The sequence below is a fragment of the Meles meles genome, chromosome 8 (genome assembly GCF_922984935.1).
Source record: "Meles meles chromosome 8, mMelMel3.1 paternal haplotype, whole genome shotgun sequence".
Classification (NCBI taxonomy): Eukaryota; Metazoa; Chordata; class Mammalia; order Carnivora; family Mustelidae; genus Meles; species Meles meles.
In genome coordinates, this window is record NC_060073.1 from 114,368,177 (window position 1) to 114,390,465 (window position 22,289).

The following is a 22,289-nucleotide window of genomic DNA, read 5'->3' on the forward strand; positions in this document are numbered from 1 at the left end:
CATGACGCTCCGGCCTGCCCTGCCTCTCCCTCTGCCCACTCAGCATCCTCACCCGGGTCACTGACATCTTCCCCTTCTCCTCGGCGAACCTCAGCCACTTCTCTCTTCTACCCCGTAGGCCCCCTCCATCCAGCCCATCACCCAAGCACTGGGCACCACTGATTACTTTTTCCCCAACATTTCCCCAACTTGTAATCAGTAACCAAATCCCATGGGCCCTGCCTCCCTAATGTTTCTGTATGCAGCCCTTACTCCCCGTTCCTGCGGCTGTTCGTCTGCATGCACCGCCGTGTCATGCCTCTAGTCGGCTTCTCAAAAAGGTAGCCCGCAGGGCTGAGAATTCTTTCTCTAAAATGCAAATCTGAGCTTTGCGCAGTGGCAGTATCGTAGCCAATGAGGTTTATCCGAGGCGCGATTATTGCTAATTAAAATGCAAATCTGGTATTACCGTCCTTCTCGAGGGTTCTCTGCTGCTTTCAAGATAAAGTACCAAGTTCTTAGCATTTCATGAAGCAACCCTTCGTTTGACTAAAAACTACTACTTTAGTCTCACTGATCTCCTCAAAACTTGGCCTCAGCTGTCTGCCTGTCCAGGCCTCCTTCCCTTTGCCTGCGCATGCCTTCTGCTTAGAACACCCACTCAGTCAGTCATCTCGGCTCAAAGCTACTCCCCTACAAAGCTTTCCGAATCTGACTCCACTCCTGCCCGTCACCAGCAGAACGAAGCACTTCCTCCCGGGGCCTGCATGGTGCCCGGGACCGCCTTCCACTACGACGTGACGGCACTCTGCCACCCAGTGAAAAAATTACGTATCACGGGGCGCCTGGGTGGCTCAGGGGTTAAGCCTCTGCCTTCAGCTCAGGTCATGATCCCAGGGTCCTGGGATCGAGCCCCGCATCGGGCTCTCTGCTTGGCTGGGAGCCTGCTTCCTCCTCTCTCTCTCTCTGCCTACTTGTGATCTCTGTCTGTCAAATAAATAAATCTTTCAAAAAAAAAAAAATTACGTATCACAAGGCACAGTAAAGGGAAAAGTAATGCATTTTAGGGTTGGACAGACAAGATTCAAATCCTTGCTCCACCATTAGCTCCTTGACCTAGGCAAGTCAAATTTCCGAACTTCCTCTCATTTTAAAACGGGGTAAGTACGGTGATGATGAGTGTGCGCAGTGTCCAGAGAAGGGACGCGTCCTGTCCATAATGTGACAGACCGATGAACGTCAGGCCACGAGGCTAGTGTGATGTGACCAATGTCTTAAAAGATCTATCAGTTTTATGTAAAAATTATCTGTTTTTTGGGTTTAGTTAGTGTTTTGTTAAGAATCCGCTTACCCCACACTGGAAGCAAACTAGCATTCCACCAGGTGCTCCATCTCTCATCAGACAAGGGCTGGCACTTTACAGAGCTCACAAACCTTCCTGTGCCCTCACACACACTTCGTGCTGGCGGCTGGCCTTCTCCCTTAGGATCACCGCCCGACGCCAGGGAGACACCGTGTGCTCTGACGCGTGAGAGCCGTCCACTACGGCGCATCGGGCACACAGCCTCGCACTTGTTTCTCCTCGCGAGGGTCACTCACCATCATTTTCTTCTGGCAGTGAATGGCGCTCAGGTCCTTTGGCCTGTATCTCTTATGAGCACCGTTCTCATTGTTGACAAGGAACTCGCCGATGGGGACGGTCCCCGTGCACCACTCGAGAACGCCGCTTCGCTGGGACAGCGGAACCACCTGCATCACAGAGAAGATGGCTTCTGAGTATGGGAAGGGTCCCGAAGAGCAGGTGACCGCCACTCAACTACCAGTCCGTGGAAAACAGGTCTTTCGGGTGTATTCCCGATTCTGTATCCAGAGGAGACAGAACTCCTTGGAGGTAAGCAATGGAAAATACACTCGAGCTCCAAAAACCAGATGTTCTAGCCTGCGGCTGATACTCCTAGTCCCCGTGACTCCGAGAAGTTGGTCCTGTTGACTAGGTCTTTCAGCAGCATCTGTGACTGAGTTACAGTTCATGCCATTTAGCACAGCAACTACCTGCTTTCCTCATACTTTTTCTTTTTTTTAAGATTTTGTTTTATTTATTTGTCAGATTCCGAGCACAAGCTGGGGGAGAGGCAGAGGGAGAAGCAGGCTCCCCACTGAGCAGGGAACCCGGTGCGGGACTCGATCCCAGGACCCTGGGATTGTCACCCGAGCTGAAGGCAGATGCTTAATCGACTGAGCCACCCGGGTGCCCCTCATACTCTTTATATCAAACAATTAGAAGAATTTCACTTTGGAAAATACTGAATATAACCTTAATACTAACATACTTTGAGGGCGCCTGGGTGGCTGAGTGGGTTCAAGTCTCTGCCTTCGGCTCGGGTCATGATCTCAGGGTCCTGGGATGGAGCCCTGCATCGGGCTCTCTGCTCAGCGGACAGCCTGCTTCCTCCTCTCTCTCTGCCTGCCTCTCTGCCTACTTGTGCTCTCCGTCAAATAAATAAATAAGATCTTTAAAAAAAATACTAATATACTTTGATAATTAAAAGTATACGTATTTTTGCTTTAGAGTCTTATTAGCTACACGAAGAGGAAATATATTCCTGAACATAAAATTAGCAATTTTACCAGAAAGATACAAAACTATGACATATATAAACAAACACCCTTTTACCCACTAAACAGCTTTATGAAATCTAAGATTTTCTCACATTTGCTGCAATGAGATGAAGCTCCCGTGCATACCCCTCCCTGGTCTCCTGCCCTTCCCCACCAGCAAGAGGGCTGCTAACTTGCTTATCGTTCATGTTCATGTATTTTTTGGTATATTTTTATTTCAAAGCAATATATACAGAGATAGTTCTAAGCTTTAAATAAAAGAGTAATGTACTCCATGAAGGCTTCTGCAATTTGTTTCTTACCCACTACTTTACCCTTAGCTGCGTCAGTACCTATAACCCTAGATCATTTGCTTCAGCAACCACAGGCCTCTAAGAACACCACCACGTGGGCACAGATGCACACCGGAATGAACACCTGGGTCACAGGGGATATGCGTCTCCTGTTTCGTTAACCAGTTATCGCCAAAGAACTACCCGAAGTGGTTGTGCCTGTCTCTACACCCAGTACCGTGCTGATCTGAGAGGCAGGCAACAGTATCTCACTGTGGCTTTGATTTCTATTTTCAGATGCCCAGTAAGGCTGAGTCAAATTCAGTATTTTCTTCCTGAGCTGTCTGTATTCTACACCCATTCTCCTATGAACATGCTGGCCTTTCTGCAACTGGCTGGTGACAGCTATTTATACATCCCGTACTGTTATTAATCCCTTACTGTTATTAATATTATAACAATCCTTTGTTACTATCATTAAAGTCATTCTTCTTAGTTGGCCACTTGGCTTTACAGAATCTTTAATCCTATCAATTTTTTATTTTAACATACTCATACCTGCTGACCTGTCTGGTGTCTTAACGCCTTTCATTAATATATTAACTGTGTTTGTGGGGAGTCTGTTACGTGTTTAACAGAACAAAAGAGGCATTTTAAAGAGTGACAGAGAGGCAGGGTCAGAGAAAGTCTCTGAGGAGGTGACACGGAGAGGAACCTGAATGCAGTACAGGAGGGAGGACAGGGTCTGAGGGACGAGCATTCCAGGCCGAGGGAAGTAGGAAAGCCCTGATGTGACCCCAAACCGGCAGATCTCAGCCACAGCAGGCAGAGCAGCCGCGCCGAGGGGAGAAGACGGAGCCGGCGCAGGCAGGGAGGCAGAGAGGAGGGTGCGGGGAGCAGCAGATGAAGTTGCAAAGAGACGAGCAAAGGCCAAGCCCTGCATTCGGGGGTAAGTGAACTCATCTGGAGTTCAGAACAGGAAATGGACAGATTTATTCTGTCTCACTCTTTTAAATGGATCATCCCAGCTGCTGTGAGTAAAGGAGCTTTGGCGGGGCCAGAGAAGGGGATGGCGAGACTCGACAGAGGAGGCGTGACTGCAGGGCGCGAACGGCAGAGGCGGGAACAGGGACTCGGGGGGGAAGCAGGCTGGTAAGGACTGGCTAGTGGAACAGGTGTGAGATCTAAGGCGGAGAGAGAGAAGGAGAGAGAAGGAGAGAAAGGGAGAGAGGAGTTTAAAATGATGCTGATATTTCTACACGATATGTAGCTCTTTTAGGAGTGATGACAGTACTGTGGTTCTGCTTTGTTTTTTAAAAAACATGTTCTATAACTGCACACTGAAATAAATGTTTACGGATGAAATGACAGGACATTTTGTTTCAACATAATATTGAAGGGAAGGAAGTAGGTGGGAGTAGAATGAAACAAATTATCCTGAGCTGATCACGACTGAAACCGGGTGCTAGTACAAGGGAGTTCATTACATTATTCTGTGTACCTTTATATTATGTATGTTTGAAACTTCCAGTAGTAATAAAAAGGAGAAAACAAGACTGCCTCCTGACTTTGGACCGAGCGAATGGGTGAAGGCCGTGCCATTCGCTGGTCTGTGAAGAGCGGTCATTTTGGGGACGCAGGTATTCACTGAAGTTCTACTTTAAACTTGCTGAGCCTGAGAGAGCTCTTAGACCTCTGCAGAGGCCACTCATCTTGTCAGGAACCAGCCCTTCCAAATGCTGCATGTGACCTGACAAAAGACTTCTTTATCAACTAACTTAAGGGAAAAGCAGGGCTTCATGACCATCACGGAAGACGGCCAAAGGCAAAAGGACCGAGACTCCCGAGCTACCAGCCACAATGTGTATTTCTCCAGTGACCACACCACGGAGACCTTGCGTAGCCCACAAAGTGTAAAATGTTTACTCTCAACAGAAAACACTGGCTGAGCCCTTGTCTGGGTAATGGCATTCTTTTCTAGCCTCTTGATGAAGGGGCAGCAGCGGGAAGCGGTCACCTTGTATGTGCAGATGGTCAGTTTCCTCTTCCGGGTCTCAGTGTTCCTCTGCAGTAACGTGTTACACATCTGGAAAACCTGCTGCATGACCGCATCCTGTCTCAGGTCGTCACGGCCCTTCAGAGTAATCAGAGCACGAACAACTGGGCACAGTCCATTTTATGATCAAATCACACAGAGAGTCAACCGAGGACAACGAGAGGGCGCTCAGAAATCTACGTGAGCACCCGTCCTCCTCTTCACAGTCTCTTAAATGACCAAGACCTATTGCTGGTCTTTCATTTAGAGTAAGCTGTAACACTAGGGAGGCAGGCCAGTTTAGAAAAACGTTCCCCCTCGCTGCTTCTGGAATTAGGCTACCTGGGACTCCTCCACTGGAGGGCATAAGCCACTGTCCCCCTCCACGACCTCCCAGCATGGCCCGGAGAACTTGGGAGCAGAGGGAGGGAGGAATGCCGGCCCCTTCCGGATAGATTTACTAGCTGCTGGCGCAGTGCCACACTCAGCATCCCTTCAACTTGAACTCTTCAAGAAAAGAAGCAAGTCACCTAAACGGTTTTTCCATAACAAGCAGGCGGACTGTTAACCTCATCATATCTGTACATGTCCGAAGTGTTCTCTTACTTCAGTCAGCTGTTATAATGCTGACCGTCCAGAGACACATGAAATGTAGGAAAAGCAATCTGCTTCTAGAAAATAATGTTTATTTATATCGTGTAAGTTTTACTCACTTGCAATTTTTGAGAAGAAAAATAAGGACGCAAAGCAGGAGGTAAATGTCAACTGCAGTTCTGACTTTTGTCACTACGCTGCTAAGGACCGCACAACTGGAGGGGAGTCTCACCTTGACGAGCTGTCTCCTTTCCTTGCCATCGGAGCCCAGACAGTCTATTATTTTAGGTAAATTTAAACCTCCTGCTAAACGAAATTCTGCTTTAAATGACTTTATAGTCACCAGATTTCTGTATTCTCCGGTGGGGTCCACCTAATGAAGCATATAAATGAAAGAACAGGTCAGGTACACTATGTGCTTTTAAAGGAGAATGAATTATAAATGACAATTTAAATATGAAACAGAGGAATGAACGACAACATGCTGTGGGTTAAGAGCTCAAGTGGTAATCTGCTTCCCGTTCAAATGAAAGAAACAGAATTCACACCGGAAGGGTTGGGAAGTCACACAAGTCACCTCTCTAGCCATCTCTCACTAACCCTGGGGCGCACAGTGTTACAAGAGTGTTGCCAAAAAGCTACTGAAGATTCAACCTGCTCTCAGGTCTCACGGCGGACTTTGTCAAGGTTAAGTCCTCTGAGAAACAGTAAATGTCGCACAACAACATAGTAAGGTAAATTTTTAGGGAACTGTGGAGAGTGGTATTCTAGGTTGAAATGCTGCTAACTGAGGCATTTTCAGGACATACTCAGCTACCTACCTTTCAAATCAAATAACTACATCTACTAAGAATATAGTCAAATGATCCTTTAAAAAATCTTTTAAGTTTTTAATTCCAGTTGATCAGTTATTATTGTTAGTTTCAGGTGCACAAGATACGGATTCAGCACTTGCATACGTCACCCGGTGTGCATGAGACAAGTGCCCTCCTTCATCCCCATCTCCCCCGCCCCGCCCCCCTTGGGTCACCATCCATGTGTTCTCTGTAGCTAACAGTCCGTTACTAAACTATCATCTCTGGTATTACATACATCACTGCCAACTTGGTATTTCTAGCAACACAAGATCAGCACAAGGTAGTTGAAGTATCATGCGTATTACAGTTGATTTAATACTGTAACGTGTATTCTATTACTTAATAGCATAATACATGATAGTCAATACATTCTAACACAGAGACTTTTTAAAATATAAAGCATTTAGGGACTTTCTTGCTAAGTTAAAAATTAATCTTGGCAAAAGCACATAGAACATTTTCTTGTTTTGGCCACTGAAAGGAACAGTCTATAAACCTTCTTCAAAAGGAAGATGGAAGGTGTAAAACTGAAGGCAAAAGAAAAGAAAGCAGGAGAACCCTTTGAGTATTTTCAGGCTTAGGTAAAGGGAGTCTGTAAAGCAACTATAGGATGAAACATCGAAGTCCCAATCTTAACCACTTTGATGTCAAATAGTTAACCTAATGGAGAAGAATTTAGTTCAATAAAAAAATCAAGACAGTTAATAGTAATTTACCTTAATTTCCATAGTTGGAACAACAACGTCTTCTAAATTCTTCAGTTTAGTAATGGGTTGGTCTGCTGGGATATTTATGCCTTCTGTATTTAAAATAAAGAGGTCTTGGTGACAAAAGGCACTGAGGAACAGCTCTGAAGGTAAAGCAGAAGAATTCAGCAGATGCCACAGACCCTAACCTGTGGCTAATTTGCGGTTCAGGCCCTGATCCAGAAATGAAGACCTAGGGCTTGGGACACGATGTAGTTTGGGCCAGCGCAGGACAACAGCTGACATGGCTTACACGTGCCTGTGCAGGTACCCGGCATTAGTAATTAGGCCAGAAGCCAGCTGAGCGCCTTAAGACCATTACAGCACAGCCTTCCCGACACACGGGTAATGTGCTCCCACCACATTACTTCAAGTGTAACCGAAGGATGTGATGGTTCATATGCTTTGTTTGCTTAGAGGACTACTATGAGAATTCTCAGTATGAAGAACTTAAATGCGAAGACCTGACTCTGAACAGAAAAGGGAATACAGTTGTTAAAATGTGGGGAGAGAAACTTGAATGTATACACATCACCAAGAATCACAGCAATTTATAATTTTTTGAACAGAGACAGGAAGAAGAGTGACAGATTACACACAAGGCATTCTAACGCTTATGGAGGAAACGGTAAAGGCTTCTCGTTTTTAAGCCCTAGGGCACCGTGAGAAACAACATTTTAAGAAACCTCTGACCCTGAAAACTGTCAGTTATTCAGTTATTTTAACGGATTTGCGTCTACGCAATTAATTCTCTGTGACAAGTATTTGTACTGGGAGATAACCTGGAGCAATCAAATAATTCAGTACAGTCACATATTACCAGGTAACAGAAGATATTAAATGGTTAGGGACTAGGGGTTGCTGAAGCTACTGGATAAAAATTCAGCTTTGGACAATGTGGGAACTGTAATCATAAGGCCCTTCATGTCTGTAAGGAACGTTATGTAGGTAAATTAGAGAGATTACATATTAGGCTCGGTTCTTAGTATACCGTCCAGAGAAAACCATAGCCAAAGCAGCTGTCATTCTTTCAAATACCTACTTCTCTGAGTCTTCCACTGAGCGGCATCTAAGTTTGCTAATATGATGTAAGCATCACAGAGCGCCTCAACGCTTCTGACCATCTGAGGTCTCCTACTTCGGATAGTGTGTATTATTCTGTTTGCAGCCTCGGTTCGATCCTATTTGGAAAAGAAAAAACAAAAAAACATTACAGAAAGAAATACCCAACACTTAAATTTTTCCGTTATAACAAAAGGAGAAGCAGATTTTATGCACTGAACACTGGAAAGACTACAGTCGCTCAGAAACAGAAGAGTCATCTTGTGAATGAAATACATCAAAGGTGGAATAATATCAACAGTAAAGGAGTTGGGTATATTTTGAAATTATTTTTTCTTTGCTCAATGCTGTGAGGAAAAAAAGTACTGGTGTCTATACACCCGGAGAATATTCAGGAATTCTGAGCCAGTGTTAGGGGGCACAATAACAAACTGAATACGGCCAGAGAATCCCTGAGACTTAAGAAAGGAGAGCTGTGGGAAGGTATAACACTGCAATTCCAAAAGGTATATATGTTTAATCCAAATACCTCGTCGAGTGGAGAGCTTTGTTTAGGTGCATTTTTAATTATTCTGTTCCTTCTTGCTGCCTCTGGTTTGGTCAAAAATTCATCCTTGTTTGCATTTGCTAAGGCCAATATAATAAACAAAGTATGATGGGGGTGATCCATTGAAATTCGAGAGATAAGCTGTCAAAAAACAAAGGACTTTAGATTTATGCAACCAATCAATCAAACAAAAATAGAAAATCCGTAACATTTTTCCTTTTGTTCAGCATTACAGATATGTACTTTTCCACCAGATGCCACCGTGGGTAGTGTGTGTGTATGTGTGAGACAGAGGAATGGGGAGAAATGACAGAGAAACGGAGTAACTTAACGTGGAGTGAGATGAGACAAAAGGGAATTTTTATTCCTGCCCTTTTACAGCAAAATAAATACGAATGACTAGAATCTTTTTGTATTTTCGTATCCTAGAGTGGAACAGTAATATATAAAATATGAAAGAAAAGCAGCTGTGTTTTGATTTTCAGGTTTACTTACATTATTGAGGACTTCGTGAAATCCAAGCCCCCCCATCATTTTGGTCCCCATTCTAGCAGCCAACTGGTACATAAGAGGCAAAAATTTGTATGATGGAATCTTCATTCCATCGGTCTACCATTAAAAAAAAAAAAAAGGAAAAAAAGCCTTAAGAAACATGCATTTAAAAAAGTCTTCATCTAAGCAAGTACATTTTTCTAAAATAATGCTACTAGCACAATCATCTTCTTGTTGTTAATAAAACTTCACTAATTACATTTTTTCCCTGGACATTCATCTTAGTCTTCCTGATGGGTATTCTAGATTGATTCACTGGTAAGACACAATATTTGATCCTAAATTAAATTGTATTCAGAACTAGAACACTTGCAGTGGTTTCATTCCAGTGACTCTAAGGAAGAGAAATGTGGATCTGAGGGCTGTTGTGATCTTGACTACAGAGAAGTCGGTGTGTAAAACAATGGAGGAACTTGTGCCCTGTAAGCTAAAACTACAGGATTTAATGAGCACTAGCAGCAGAGATCACTTGTATCTACTAAGAGTCTTATCATTCTTTTCATCCAGGAGAAACATTTTACTTGTAAGCTTCAAGTTGGTTGCCAATGTAGATCTGGTAAGCATAACTTTAATATTAGGTATCCTCAATAAAATCTAAAGTTTTTACATGAAAACTTATGAAATACTACTGCCTTAATGTCTTCCTTAAACTTTATTTTTCAATTACAAAAGTAATTCACTTAAAAAAATCTCAGAAAAGATAAAGCAGGGAAAACCTGCCTGTGGTCACATCATCTTTAACTGCCTTCCAGATCTCCCAGTCTGGCATCCTGGCACTTCCCAGCAGTAGCTGAGAAGGAATAGACAAAGAATGAACCAGATGCTCTCGTCTCTGCAGAAACCTGCATCACTGGAGCTCAACGAGTACCTACGAGTAGAGCACCAAACCAAATACCAGGGATACGAAGAATATACGAAATCTCTGACACTGGTGGGCTTATGTCTAAGCTTGTGAAACACAGGCTAGAATACTGGGTTTAAAAAAGAAGACTTGCCTTCATCATGCCATTGACTTCAGAAACTCCGGAATTTTCAAGCCAGAGAGAACAAAGACGGAATATCCACATATCATGTCCTTCTCCACTCAGTAAGCAACTGATGTAATTTTCAACTGCTTTACACAGGAAGCGTTTACGGTCCTCTTTCAGGGCACGGAGTGCGCACTCATCCAGCTCCAGCTCCCGCTGGACCTTTACTGTGTATCTTACATTGGATAATTAAAAGAAAACACAAAACCCATCAAATGGTACAGAACTACAAAGTCATACATGAAATACAACACAAATGAACAGTCAGGTATCCATCCCCGGAGAAAAATCAAAATTCTAAAACTACTAAGGGAACAAACTTACTTTTAATATCCAGAAGTAAGTCTGTGCAATTCAAAAGCCATTCTAGGCAACTGGGGACAAATGGACCCTACCTGAGACGCCTACTTAACTCCCTTCTCTACTTTCCCTATCGTATACCAGACAAAGGCAGGTCTGAAGAAGGGTTTGACGATTTTGGAAGAGACAGCTCTTCTGTATTTAAATTGAACACCTATCTCTTTGTAGCTATGATACCAACAAAACAAAAAGCCCTATACTCTACAATGTCTAGAATCACAGACCAAGAAATTCATGCTCTCGTTCTGTACATCTATCTTATCACTTTCACTGGTGGACATCTCATTACCTGTTGGTCTGGATTTTATGTTCCCTAAGAAGGCCCACTTCCTCTTTGGCCCTTTTCAGAAGAGCCTGCTTGTTTTCAAACTCTGATGATTTCATGTAGTTTTCAATTCTCTGGTACTGAGTATCCGAGAACCGTGCCAATGAGAGAAATGCTTTCATCTTTCCATTTCTAAGCTCATCACTGCTTTCTCCATCGTAATTTCTAGCAACTTCCACTGCCTTGAAGAAAACACAATTCATTTATATTATAGAGATACTAAATGTATCTAAAGACTCAAATCAAAGAAATACTGCACTAAATTCAATTTATATATATGCATATATATGCATTTATATTTATTTATATATATGCATATATATATATATATATATGGATAAGCTAAAATATATGGAGTACATTATTTTAAATTTTCAAATAGCCTTGATGGTGCAGAAATAATAGCCAAACAGCTAATATTTTAAAGAACTGTACAAAAACACAGGGCTCCATTAAATTTAAAGACAGTCATATAATGATTTCCATGCTACACTAGCTATTTCCAAAATTAATTAAAAGAAAGGAATTAAGGAGCAATTCAGGAAGGCTGAAAGGGGATAGACTACAGAAGTGCAAGTCCTACTCGGAGGGCAGCTGAGATTACAAAGGAATAAAGACAGCCGTGGATATTCCTTAACCAGCTCTTTTGTAGACAAATGAGAAATGACCAGAAACAGCTGGCTGGGAGTAGCGGGAGGTGGGGGCAGAGGGAAGACAGCCAGTGTCCTTTTTTAGCACTGTACTTCATTCTGCTTTAAAAATTGCAGAGAGCTACACAGCTATATATCCAAAAAATGAAGGCCTTGATGAAAAGATCAAGTGTATTCATACTGAACAGCTCTCCAGGGCTGCTAGGAAAGCTTACCTTCTCTAGGTAGGTCTGCATGATGACCGCAGGGTTTTCCAGGCAAGTTTCCGCTAACCAGGTGCCGCAAACCCTCAGACATTCTGCATATATAAGTCTTAGGTCGGGATCATTCTGTATACAGAAAGCAAAATCTTAAAATGCAATTCACCAGCACAATATACAAAAATATCTTCCATGTAGGTGAAAAAGCAGGATAAAAATATTTTTCCTCATCTGCTTTCACCATACAATGATTTTAACAATGACAAATTGGTCAGTTTTATAAAATAATCTTCTCCTACTATTATTATTGCTACTACTGAAACAACTCACAATTACCGAACACTTGTATACACCAGGCACTCTACAAAGGCTATGTTTCATTTCCAGAGTTTCAAGGCTCAGGATCCCTGTGAAATGAGTCCTGTCATTGTCCTAATCCGCTGAGTGCAACACCACCAGTGAGGGAGAGCTCCGGAAGCTAATGAGTTTTCAGTAGCCAGTAGTAGGAAATTATCAGCCATTGTATTTCCCCAGCAGGTGGACTGACAATCATTCCAACTTGCTCCTCTTTCAACTTCTGTTCTCATGCATTTCCTCTCCTGTTCGTTTCAAACTTAATAGTAGCTCTTTCATGTTTGTTTCCTACGCACCCTTCTCCAATTCCACATAAAGTTAAAAATAAATAAAAAAGGCTTAACATTGGGATAAATCAAATGAATCTACCACCAGATGGACTGGCAGAATTCCTGAAAATATTAAAAACTCGAGTATTTTCTAGGTTGCTTTTACAAATACAAATTTTCCAGGCCCTTTTTACAGTTTCTTGTTCATGGACCAGTAACGTCACAGTGGATTTAGTAAAAATATTTTAAAGCACAGTCACTCTTTTCTAACAGGAATTCATTCAGCCAATAAAAAAGTGAACCTCTGCACAGCTGGCGTCCAGCTTCTTGATCATCTGCTTGAGAATACTCAGGGCAAGACTCTGCTCCTTTTTTGCCCAAAATACTTGCGCCTCCTCCAGCTGCCACTCAGAGACGCCACAACGAGCTGGATTATATTGTTTAATTTGAAATATTGCCCTTTCAGGGAGCTGAAATGAAAAGAACAGACAAGAATTCTTGCTTTTACTATTACTACTACGAGCATGAGTAATGATCAGGAGAGCGGTAACCACCACTCACTGACGACCATCTGTCAGGACCGGCTCAAGCTCATCTCCACCTGCTCCAGCCCCACGTCAGCTTGTTTTTCTCTTACGTACATATAAACATACAAACGTGTACATACATATATGTGTGCATACGCACACTATATACAATCAATGAGCTGTTATCGATGTAGTAAGCTAATCTTATCATCTTAGAACCAGGAAACAGGCACAGAGAAGGTCTGATGCCAAAATGGGAAATTATGCTAAACAGTATTTTTATGGTAATCTGTTTCTCAATGACATTTCCGTTTTACTTGTGCTTTCTATTTTCTGTCTCAAAAGGAAAGGTCATGGGGTGAGATGACATGGTTTTGAATCCTATTACCTGAGTGTTCTTGACAGTTCGGGCTAGTATGGAGAATTCTACAAGGTGCTTGGTGAGAATATCCCTGAAACAGTCTCTCTGGGAATTCTCCATTTCCTTTTCCATGAGGATCTCCAAGATGACTGTGCGGAGAGCCATGATGGGCTCCTGAAAACTGAAGTCACTGTCTTTGAGGAGCTGGGAGTGTTTCCGCCACTTAGTGTACACTTCGGGGGGTTGCCTATCCGTGCGTGAGCTGCAAGCACAGTCAGAATTCATGTAAGCAAGAGAAAGGAAGAAAACAAAATCCCTACTGTTAAGTACACTAGAAATTCAAAATGGTTCAAAAGGACTGAAGTTTAGAAAGCTCCAAAAGCATCAGCTCTCTGATGGTCAGCATGGGGGCTACAGATGATGAACATTTCTAAGGATTTTCTTAGAAATACTCTTCAACCTCAGAAAAGGCAGCACTTCTAAGTATATATTCTTCTGAAAAGAGAAGACATTCATCAGGCCTGTCACACAGAACTCCTACATCCCAGTCCTGCTTCAGCACTCCCTGTGGCAAAAGCAGACATGTCAGCAAGGAAGCGAAGTGAACTCATTAATTTCTACTGTGCCCAGCTATGCACAGGGGATGACTCTATGCATAATTATAGTTGTTAAAGAAATCACAATTCAGAGAGAGAAATGCTGGCACCTGGCAAACATTATTTATTAAAGAAGAGAAAATGCATACTGTACGACTAGTTTACATGAAAAGTCCACATGAAGCAGTACTGTCCAATCCTTCAGGACCCCTGCACTGACAGGAATCAAGAGGAAGCAGGGACAGGAAGAAGACGACAAGGGGAGGACTAGGAAATGAAAGCGGCTTTCGGAAGCTTCTAGGACAGCATGGCAGAGGACAGCTAGAACGACACTGATCCAACACAGGGCTACAACAGAATGGCGCACCATGCACTCTGGCCAAAACAAAACAACAACAAAAAAAAACGAGGAAAAAAACAACTTTATGTGGGGTACAAGAGGGCAAGAGCTGTGAAGAAGAAAGCACAATGATGCTAAATTTCAAAAACCTGTATTTTTACAGTAAATATTTTTCAAAATGCTTCTTTTAATAAGAACACAGCTCATGAGGCTCACTGACTTATATCGTGATAAAAGAAACAAACCTACTGACAGCCTCTTTCCTTGTTTTGTGAGTCACTGCAGAGAGAAAACAGCAGAGCTGCACTTGAGGGTTCGTTATGAAGTCGTCCAAACCACTTACCTGGAGAACAGCTCCCCAATGTTCTCGAGCTCGCCGATGGCCTGCAGCCTGCTGAGTGTGGGGTAGAGGGAGTACACAGACTCAAGGCCCCCCTTGCACAGCTCTTCCACTTCTTTCACCCTGGAAGGAGAAAACACAAGACACATGGGACACTAAGAGATTTTCAGAAAGATGGAAGCTCATATCTGCTCGTAAAGAGTTCTTAGTGGCTCTGCTGGTGCCCAGATGCTCCTGACATTCACAAGTACCACCAGCACAATGCGGGGGGCACAGAGTCATCGCTCAGACCAAGAGATCACCCCGGATCTCCCACTCCTGGCTGCTAACCCAGGCCATGTTACTGGGTTCCTATGTTTTTTCCACTTTCAGAATTATTTTGAACTTAGAGAACATGTACAGAAAGAGCCTAACGAAATGACTAGCACATAATAAGCACTGAAATGGTAGGAAATATTTCTGTAGTAAAATACAGGATTTTATAGGTCACTAACTACTGTTAAATAAAAACCAGTGTATTACGTGTGTTTAGTCTGTTAAGTACCTTCTTGGGCATGATTTCATCTGTGCCTCGTAACAAGCCCAAGTATCGGTAAGTCCTGACCGCGAATCACTACTTTACAGAAAGAACACTATGCTAAGAGGTAAATGCCACACAGCTACTAGAGGAGACAACATTAAAACTATCAGGACTGGGGCGCCTGGGTGGCTCAGTGGGTTAAAGCCTCTGCCTTTAGCTCAGGTCATGATCCCAGGGTCCTGGGATCGAGTCCCGCATCGGGCTCTCTGCTTGGCGGGGAGCCTGCTTCTCTCTCCTCTCTCTCTCTCTGCCTGCCTCTCTCCCTACTTGAGATCTCTGTCTGTCAAATAAATAAATAATCTTAAAAAATAAAAAAATTAAAAAAATAAAACTATCAGGACAGAGAGGTCCAGGAAGCAGACAGAGAGGTGGGAATCGACAAGACATTCTTGAGGGGTCTGCATAAAGAGCTGACCTGGTCCTAAAGGGAATTTTAATTTTTTAAAGGAAAGAACAGATCTGAACCACATGAACAAATAAAAGGTATTATATATATATATAAAAAAATAATGTAACAACTGATTTTTTAAGTACCTAACCTATAAGCATATGCTGCTACATCTAAAACCAAAAAAAAAAAGGTCAATTAGCACTATATATCTATTTGACAAATAAGTATAAAAGAAATCTCTAATATAAAACATTTGAAACACAGAGAACACCTTTGTAAGATACGGAAGACAACTATTAGGATAGGTACACCCAGAGTTCCTATAAAAACCTTCTTGCAGGGGCGCCTGGGTGGCTCAGTGGTTTAAGCCGCTGCCTTCGGCTCAGGTCATGATCTCAGGGTCCTGGGATCGAGTCCCACGTCGGGCTCTCTGCACTGAAGGGAGCCTGCTTCCCTCTCACTCTCTCTGCCTGCCTCTCTGCCTACTTGTGATCTCTCTCTGTCAAAATTAATAAATAAAATCTTTAAAAAAAAAAAAAAAAAAACCTTCTTGCAGAAGAGAGAACACATCTGAGTGCTTATTTCTCACACTTACGGGAGCTAAGAAGTTGTTAGTCACAGGATTTCGCCTCCCCTTTCTGCACTGCTCGAGGGTCAGTGCTGACTGGCACAATTTATTACCCAGGGAATTTGGGTTCCGAGAGGAGTATGAGAATGACAAAAAACAATCAGACCAAAGCCACCAAGTCCTTTATCCCTTCACCAGTGCAAATCCTCATACTGAAATTATTCATCAAGTTTTCAGAAAAGAAGCCATGACATTAAATGTTAAAATGCAGTAACTCATTTTGTAATACCTGGCATATCTGAGACTTTCGTAAAATGTGGAGAATTCTCTATCTCTCAGAGACTGCAGAGCATTGTACAGTGATTCGTGGTAACTGGGTCCTTCTAGTCCTTTGCTGTGAGATAATTAAAACATAAAAGGAAAAAAATGTAATTATAAACAAAGAATCCTAAAATATACATGTATAAATAGTTCACTTTATAAAAATCTGACAACTAAGATTAAGACTTCACTTAAAAAAATGCATTTCTAGGAATTTTGGCAAGAAATACAAAGAATTTTGTAGCTCATTTCAATTATTCAAGCAGAAAAGCGGAATTTCTCAGCTGTTTTGGCTGGTTCTAACTATGCTACATCCATTCTCATGCACTGACTCCGTGAACACCGACTGTGTGCCAGGCGCTTGGCACCAAGTTCCAGAGGCAAGGGATGTGTAAGTGGACAAGTCACATAGGGTCGTCATACTCATGGAGTTCATGCTGTGGTCTGGAGAAGATGGACAATAAATGAAAAAATATTGGACAGTGACGAGGGACGTGTGGTTGACGGGTGGTCAGCGCAGGTGTGAGATGTGGCCTTGTTAAACAAGAATCTGAATGACAAGACACCATACACGTGGGACAGGGGGAAAAACAAGATGCTCGTAAGGCCCCGAGGCAGGAGCAGCTTGGCCAGCAGCAAGCACCTGGAGAAAGCCGACACGCGCGAAATGCGCTGGCCACGGGAAGAACAGTCTGTGGTGGTTTCCCGAGGGGAGCGAGAATACGCTCCGCCAGTAAAAGGCTGTAAAAAGATGAAAATGTTTCTCTAACTTTACAGCAATCTGAGAGTTTGAAAGTGGAAAAGCACCTCAGCTAATGAAATTTTTTTCAATGAAGGCAATTCAACATATAATTCATATGATCTCATTTTGGGGGCATTTATGTCACCATAAAACTTTTTCGATAAAAGTGAAATCTTTTATTGAATTCGGTGTTTGGTTTCCAGTTGGAAAAACCAGTGCTATCATGCTGCAGGTTATCAACAGCATCTTCCCTGCTCCTGGGTGAGCAGTTTTTATAGAAGGAAACATTTTATCAGTACAGGTAAGCAGTCTTCTGGGAACCATCCAGCCCGCAGAAGCGCCGGCTAACCCAAGAGTCTGCACCGGGGTGTGGGAAGGGAAAGGACAGTAGTTTTCTTTGGATGGACAGACAGAAACTCTCACGAGAAATACGTTTTCGATTTCTATTTCCAAGCATCTATCTCCGGCGGGGAGTGGAGTGCCCTAGGAAGAGGCTGAAATCCACTGCCCGGACAGTCTCTGCTCCCTGCTGTGCTACCGGAGCCACGCAGGCATGTCCACAGCCTGTAAAGCACACAACCCCCGGGACACTGAGAGTGACACGAGCAACGGCTCGCCGCACACAGCTCGAGAAAGCGCAGCACACGGCACCCGAGCTGCTCTCACCCGACGGCGAGGCCGTGGTCCCACTGCATGTTCCTCCACGCCGCCTGGTAGTGGAGTTCCTGGAGCTCCGCGCACCACTCCTTAGTCTCACAATCGAGGCCTTTCAAATAGACGGAAAGAATATGGCAGAGTCCCAAATTCTGCAAGGCCTGAGCAGGAGAGTATTAAAAAAAAGAAGAAAGAAAAGCTCAGTACTCAAAGGCAACAGAACTAGAGAAACAACAAATAGCAAAAACGAAAAGTAGCTTTCACAGCACATCAGTGAAAATCCCGCAATCCTGATTAGTAGGTTCCCCCCGAGGCGCAGAGGGCGCTCCCAAGCCTCGGCCCTGTGACAGAAGAACGGCTACGGGTCGTCAGCCAGTGGCGCAGGTGACCCAGACAGGCTTCATGTGCGCAATGGGCCCCACGAGGCAATGTCTTCTGCTGTCAGCTGGCAAGACCATGATCAGCAAATCCACACTCTCCCTGAGGTCAGTGACCTGCCGGATTCAGCCGCGAGTCCCGCGGGGTTTTCAGCCGGTGCCCGCCGAGCAGGGAGGTTCTGGGCTCTCGTGCATCTGCTCGGACTAAAGGCAGCTCGACACGAGGCGGGCAGTGCTGCTCCGGGGCAGGCAGCAGCTCACCTGAATTATCCCCGCCTGGCGGGTTGAGGAGGAGATGGCCGTCTCAAGGTCATAGGTCACCAGGGCCTTCCCCCACATTGCTTCATGCTCGTATGTGCGTAGTCTGCAACGAGATTTGCAAAATCCCTTTGAGTTCCACGTGCCCTGAAGTCCCTCACAGACGGAGTGACAACAGCATAATCTAGAAACGTGCAGTTACCTAGTGAGGGGCTGCAAGACTTTCCCTCCGCCGCAGCCGTACAGGCTATCGGGCTCTCCTATACTTCTGTAGATCTCTAAGAGCAGATCCTAAAAACAAGGCAGCAACAAACACGGGAGAAGGAAAAACGTCACTTTATGAATTTGCAAAGAGGAACTTTTACCATTACCAACATGTATCTCCCAACTCTAAATGTTATGTTACAAAAGTAAAAGGCAGTGATACTGAAATATAAAGTTTTTTGTTTATATAAAGTTTTTTGTTTTTTTTTTTAAGATTTTATTTATTTACTTGAGAGAGAGAGAGAGAGAGAGTGTGTGAGAGGGCAGAAGGTCAGAGGGAGAAGCAGACTCTCCATGGAGCTGGAGCCCGATGTGGGACTGGATCCTGGGACTCCGGGATCATGACCTGAGCCGAAGGCAGTCGCTTAACCAACTCAGCCACCCAGGCACCCCTGAAATATAAACTTTTGAACCAGCAACACAACAAACTGATCCCAAAGAACAGAATGACTGACTCCCTGAACACAACTGCTCACAGTTTCATGAACTGAAAAAGAAATCAATCCCAATCTACCAGGTTTTTGAGGCATACAAAAATAATCATAAAACAAAAACAAATGGGGTGCCTGGTTGGCTTAGTCAGAGGAGCATGCGACTCTTGATCTCAGGGTCGTGAGTTTGAGCCCCACAATGGGTGTAGAGATTACTCAAAAATAAAATCTTAAAACAGAACTGTTATATGCAGTCCTTGTCAAAATACTACAGCATTTTTCACAGAGCTAGAACAATCCTAAAACTTGTATGGATCCACAAAAGACCCCAAATTTTAAAAAAATGAAAACAAAACCAAATAATCCTATCAACTGCTAAAACTGTGCAGGGGATAATGATGTCTGAAAAGTCTGACTCTTAAAAACTTGAATGTAGTAAAAATAAAGGTCACGAATTTTTCTCTGAAAAACAAAAACCTTAAAGTTGCATCATGTTAAAATTGGTAAAATGTGGTATGGATAAAAAAGTGGCTTACTGACTCAAATCTTTGTTGTTAAGTTGGCACAAAACAAAAAAAATCTCAGTAAAATAAAAATGAGAAGAGGAAACAATAAAAAACTGGGTGCCTGGGTGGCTCACTTAAGCATGCAACTCTTGGTCTCAGCTCAGGTCTTGATCACAGTGTTATGAGTTAAGAAAAAGAAAACGAGAGAAAAATGAAAGAGCTAGAAATTTTTGCACAGAAAACCAGCCAAGCACTTTAAGTGCCTCATGCTTGCTCTGGGAAATACTTACTACATACAAATTCATTGACACTGGTCTAACTCTACACTTCTAATTAAACTCTACACTTCTAATTAAACTGTTGATATTCATGAACATGAAATTGAGCCCTTGCTGTTGTTCATTCAGTACCGAAGCCCTGTACACAACCTGACGCACAGAAAACTCAGTAAAAACTCAGTAAAAGAGGGTAAGACTATAAAAAAGCAAAAAGGGAAAAGAGAAGGGAGAATGGGATGAGCCCGTAGAGAGAGCAGAGAGTTCCTTCAAACCAGGAACTTACGCACATGACACTCAGTCCAAAAAGTAACATCCATTTAAAATCAAATGACATCTATAATCTCTGTAACAAAATAATTATCCAAAATATAAAATAAATAGTATCGCAAACACGGTCTCTATAATATTTACCTGTAAACGTATTCCAGTTTCTTCTTTACTTTTTTCACTCAAACTAGAAATAGCTGTACTCTGGCTTGCTTCTTCAAACGTAAGACTTCTGTTTGTAACAAGAGCACTTCTTTTAATGAGAATATACTACTTTGAAGCTTATTAATATAGACAGCATAGACTTGGATGGGAAAAATAAACCAAGGTCATAGATAAAACATAGTGAAACATTTACACTTTAAAATTCTATATAACTTACACCTAGAGTGGAAAAAAAATTGTGAGCATTAATATTTTGAAGGAGAATCAAATTTTAATGACAGTCTGATATACGGGGAGGCCAGATGCCAAAATGCACTTACTTACAGAGCCTGGCCTGCTTAAAAAGATGATCCCCACTTCCTAAATGTTCTATCAGTGGTTTTACCTGCAGTTCAACCTCATTAATAACCACTGGCACACAAATTAACACCACAATGAGACACTTCTTACCACCTAATCAACTGGCAAAAATTAAGAAGTCTGATAATACTAGGTGTTGAGAAAGAAGGGATCGCCCTACCCCTAAGATTATAAAACTAAGCAACAGGATGAAAACCTGGATTTGTGGAGTCCAAGGCCTGAGCTGTAAACCATGCATTTATATATAAGACTCTCAGTTCCATAAGTGATTTCAACTCAGAAATCATGCCACCCCTGAACTGCTGACGACAAGAATAATCCAAATATAAATAAATCTTGTAAGTGGTAGTAACTCTAGTGTTCCTGTTCGGCCCCTTCCTTAAATGTTGGGCGCCTGGTGGCTCAGTGGTTTAAGCCGTTGCCTTCGGCTCAGGTCATGATCTCAGGGTCCTGGGATGGAGTCCCACATCGGGCTCTCTGCTCGGCAGGGAGCCTGTTTCCCTCTCACTCTCTCTGCCTGCCTCTGCCTACTTATGATCTCTCTCTGTCAATAAATAAATAAAATCTTAAAAAAAAAAAAATTAAATGTAAGGCTTTCTACTCACCTCCTCCCCCCTGAACTACAGTTCCGAGAAGGATGCAAATTGGTATAACGACATTAAAAATAATTTGGCATTATGTTTACAAGGCTGAAATTCTGCATACCCGGCAACCCAGTAATTTCACACTGAGATGCAGACCACTAACCGGGGAACCAACAAACCGTGCTGTGTCCTCGAGAGGAACCTGAAGCGGCAGTGACGAATGAACCACAGCCACACACCCATAAAGCTCACAAAAATAATGAGCAGAAAAACAAGTTGTAGAAAAGTCCACATATAATTCATCATAAAGCTCAAAAATGAGGAAAACGGAAGTATATTTATAGGTTCGTACTCATCTGACAAAAACAGCATCTGTAAAAACGAGGAACACAGAGTCCCTGGAGGGGCACAGAGCGCCGAGGGGCGGCAGCGCACTGACAACCCCCGACCTTTCCATCCAGACACTACGCAGTTTCTTCACTGGCTAGTCATGGAGAGAAAGTTAGTTTTCAGAGGAGAAATCTGGAAAGTGGGGAGACAGTCCTGCAGGTGACGACTTGGTCAGCCCAAGGCTGTAACCCTCCCCGGCAGTCAACGCCCCACTGGACCAGGAACACCGAAACCACTGAGGCCAGGAGCTAAGGCCTCTGCTCTAGATCGGAACGAGGGAGTTTTGGATTTCTCTCTGAAATAACTACAGACACTAACTTGGAAATTTCATTTGTGCTCAAGAGCAAGTTAACAAATCCAACTGCAGGGCACCTCTGTGAGTCACTGCAGAAAACTAGCCTTCCCTGCCCTCCGTCAAGCTCGTCTCTGTCTGCTCTCCCTTTGCCATCGGCACCTGGCGGGAAAAAGTCAAAACCAAACTGGTAAAGCAGACAGCAAGCCTTATGTGTCAAGGACTCGTTCCTAAAGTTAACCAAAATA

At 43.2% G+C, this 22,289-nt stretch overlaps 1 protein-coding gene and 1 pseudogene across 5 annotated transcripts in view; one reads left to right on the forward strand and one right to left on the reverse strand.

Moving 5' to 3' along the window:
• The window catches only part of ATM (ATM serine/threonine kinase), a 124,134-nt gene that overhangs the window by 13,296 nt on the left and 88,549 nt on the right, over positions 1 to 22,289 (reverse strand). For all 5 annotated transcript variants that reach the window (XM_046017361.1, XM_046017360.1, XM_046017362.1 and 2 more), the window contains 18 exons: positions 20,395 to 20,482; positions 18,707 to 18,795; positions 18,508 to 18,610; positions 17,882 to 18,030; positions 16,442 to 16,546; positions 14,617 to 14,736; positions 13,365 to 13,599; positions 12,752 to 12,919; positions 11,842 to 11,955; positions 10,941 to 11,158; positions 10,259 to 10,466; positions 9,207 to 9,320; positions 8,694 to 8,852; positions 8,145 to 8,283; positions 7,073 to 7,155; positions 5,732 to 5,872; positions 4,888 to 5,004; positions 1,579 to 1,728 (listed from right to left, as the gene is read on the reverse strand). In XM_046017361.1, the coding sequence (XP_045873317.1) occupies positions 1,579 to 1,728; positions 4,888 to 5,004; positions 5,732 to 5,872; positions 7,073 to 7,155; positions 8,145 to 8,283; positions 8,694 to 8,852; positions 9,207 to 9,320; positions 10,259 to 10,466; positions 10,941 to 11,158; positions 11,842 to 11,955; positions 12,752 to 12,919; positions 13,365 to 13,599; positions 14,617 to 14,736; positions 16,442 to 16,546; positions 17,882 to 18,030; positions 18,508 to 18,610; positions 18,707 to 18,795; positions 20,395 to 20,482 (2,500 nt within the window). The remainder of the gene's footprint in view (positions 1 to 1,578; positions 1,729 to 4,887; positions 5,005 to 5,731; positions 5,873 to 7,072; positions 7,156 to 8,144; positions 8,284 to 8,693; positions 8,853 to 9,206; positions 9,321 to 10,258; positions 10,467 to 10,940; positions 11,159 to 11,841; positions 11,956 to 12,751; positions 12,920 to 13,364; positions 13,600 to 14,616; positions 14,737 to 16,441; positions 16,547 to 17,881; positions 18,031 to 18,507; positions 18,611 to 18,706; positions 18,796 to 20,394; positions 20,483 to 22,289) is intronic.
• On the forward strand, positions 365 to 513 carry LOC123950089 (annotated as a pseudogene).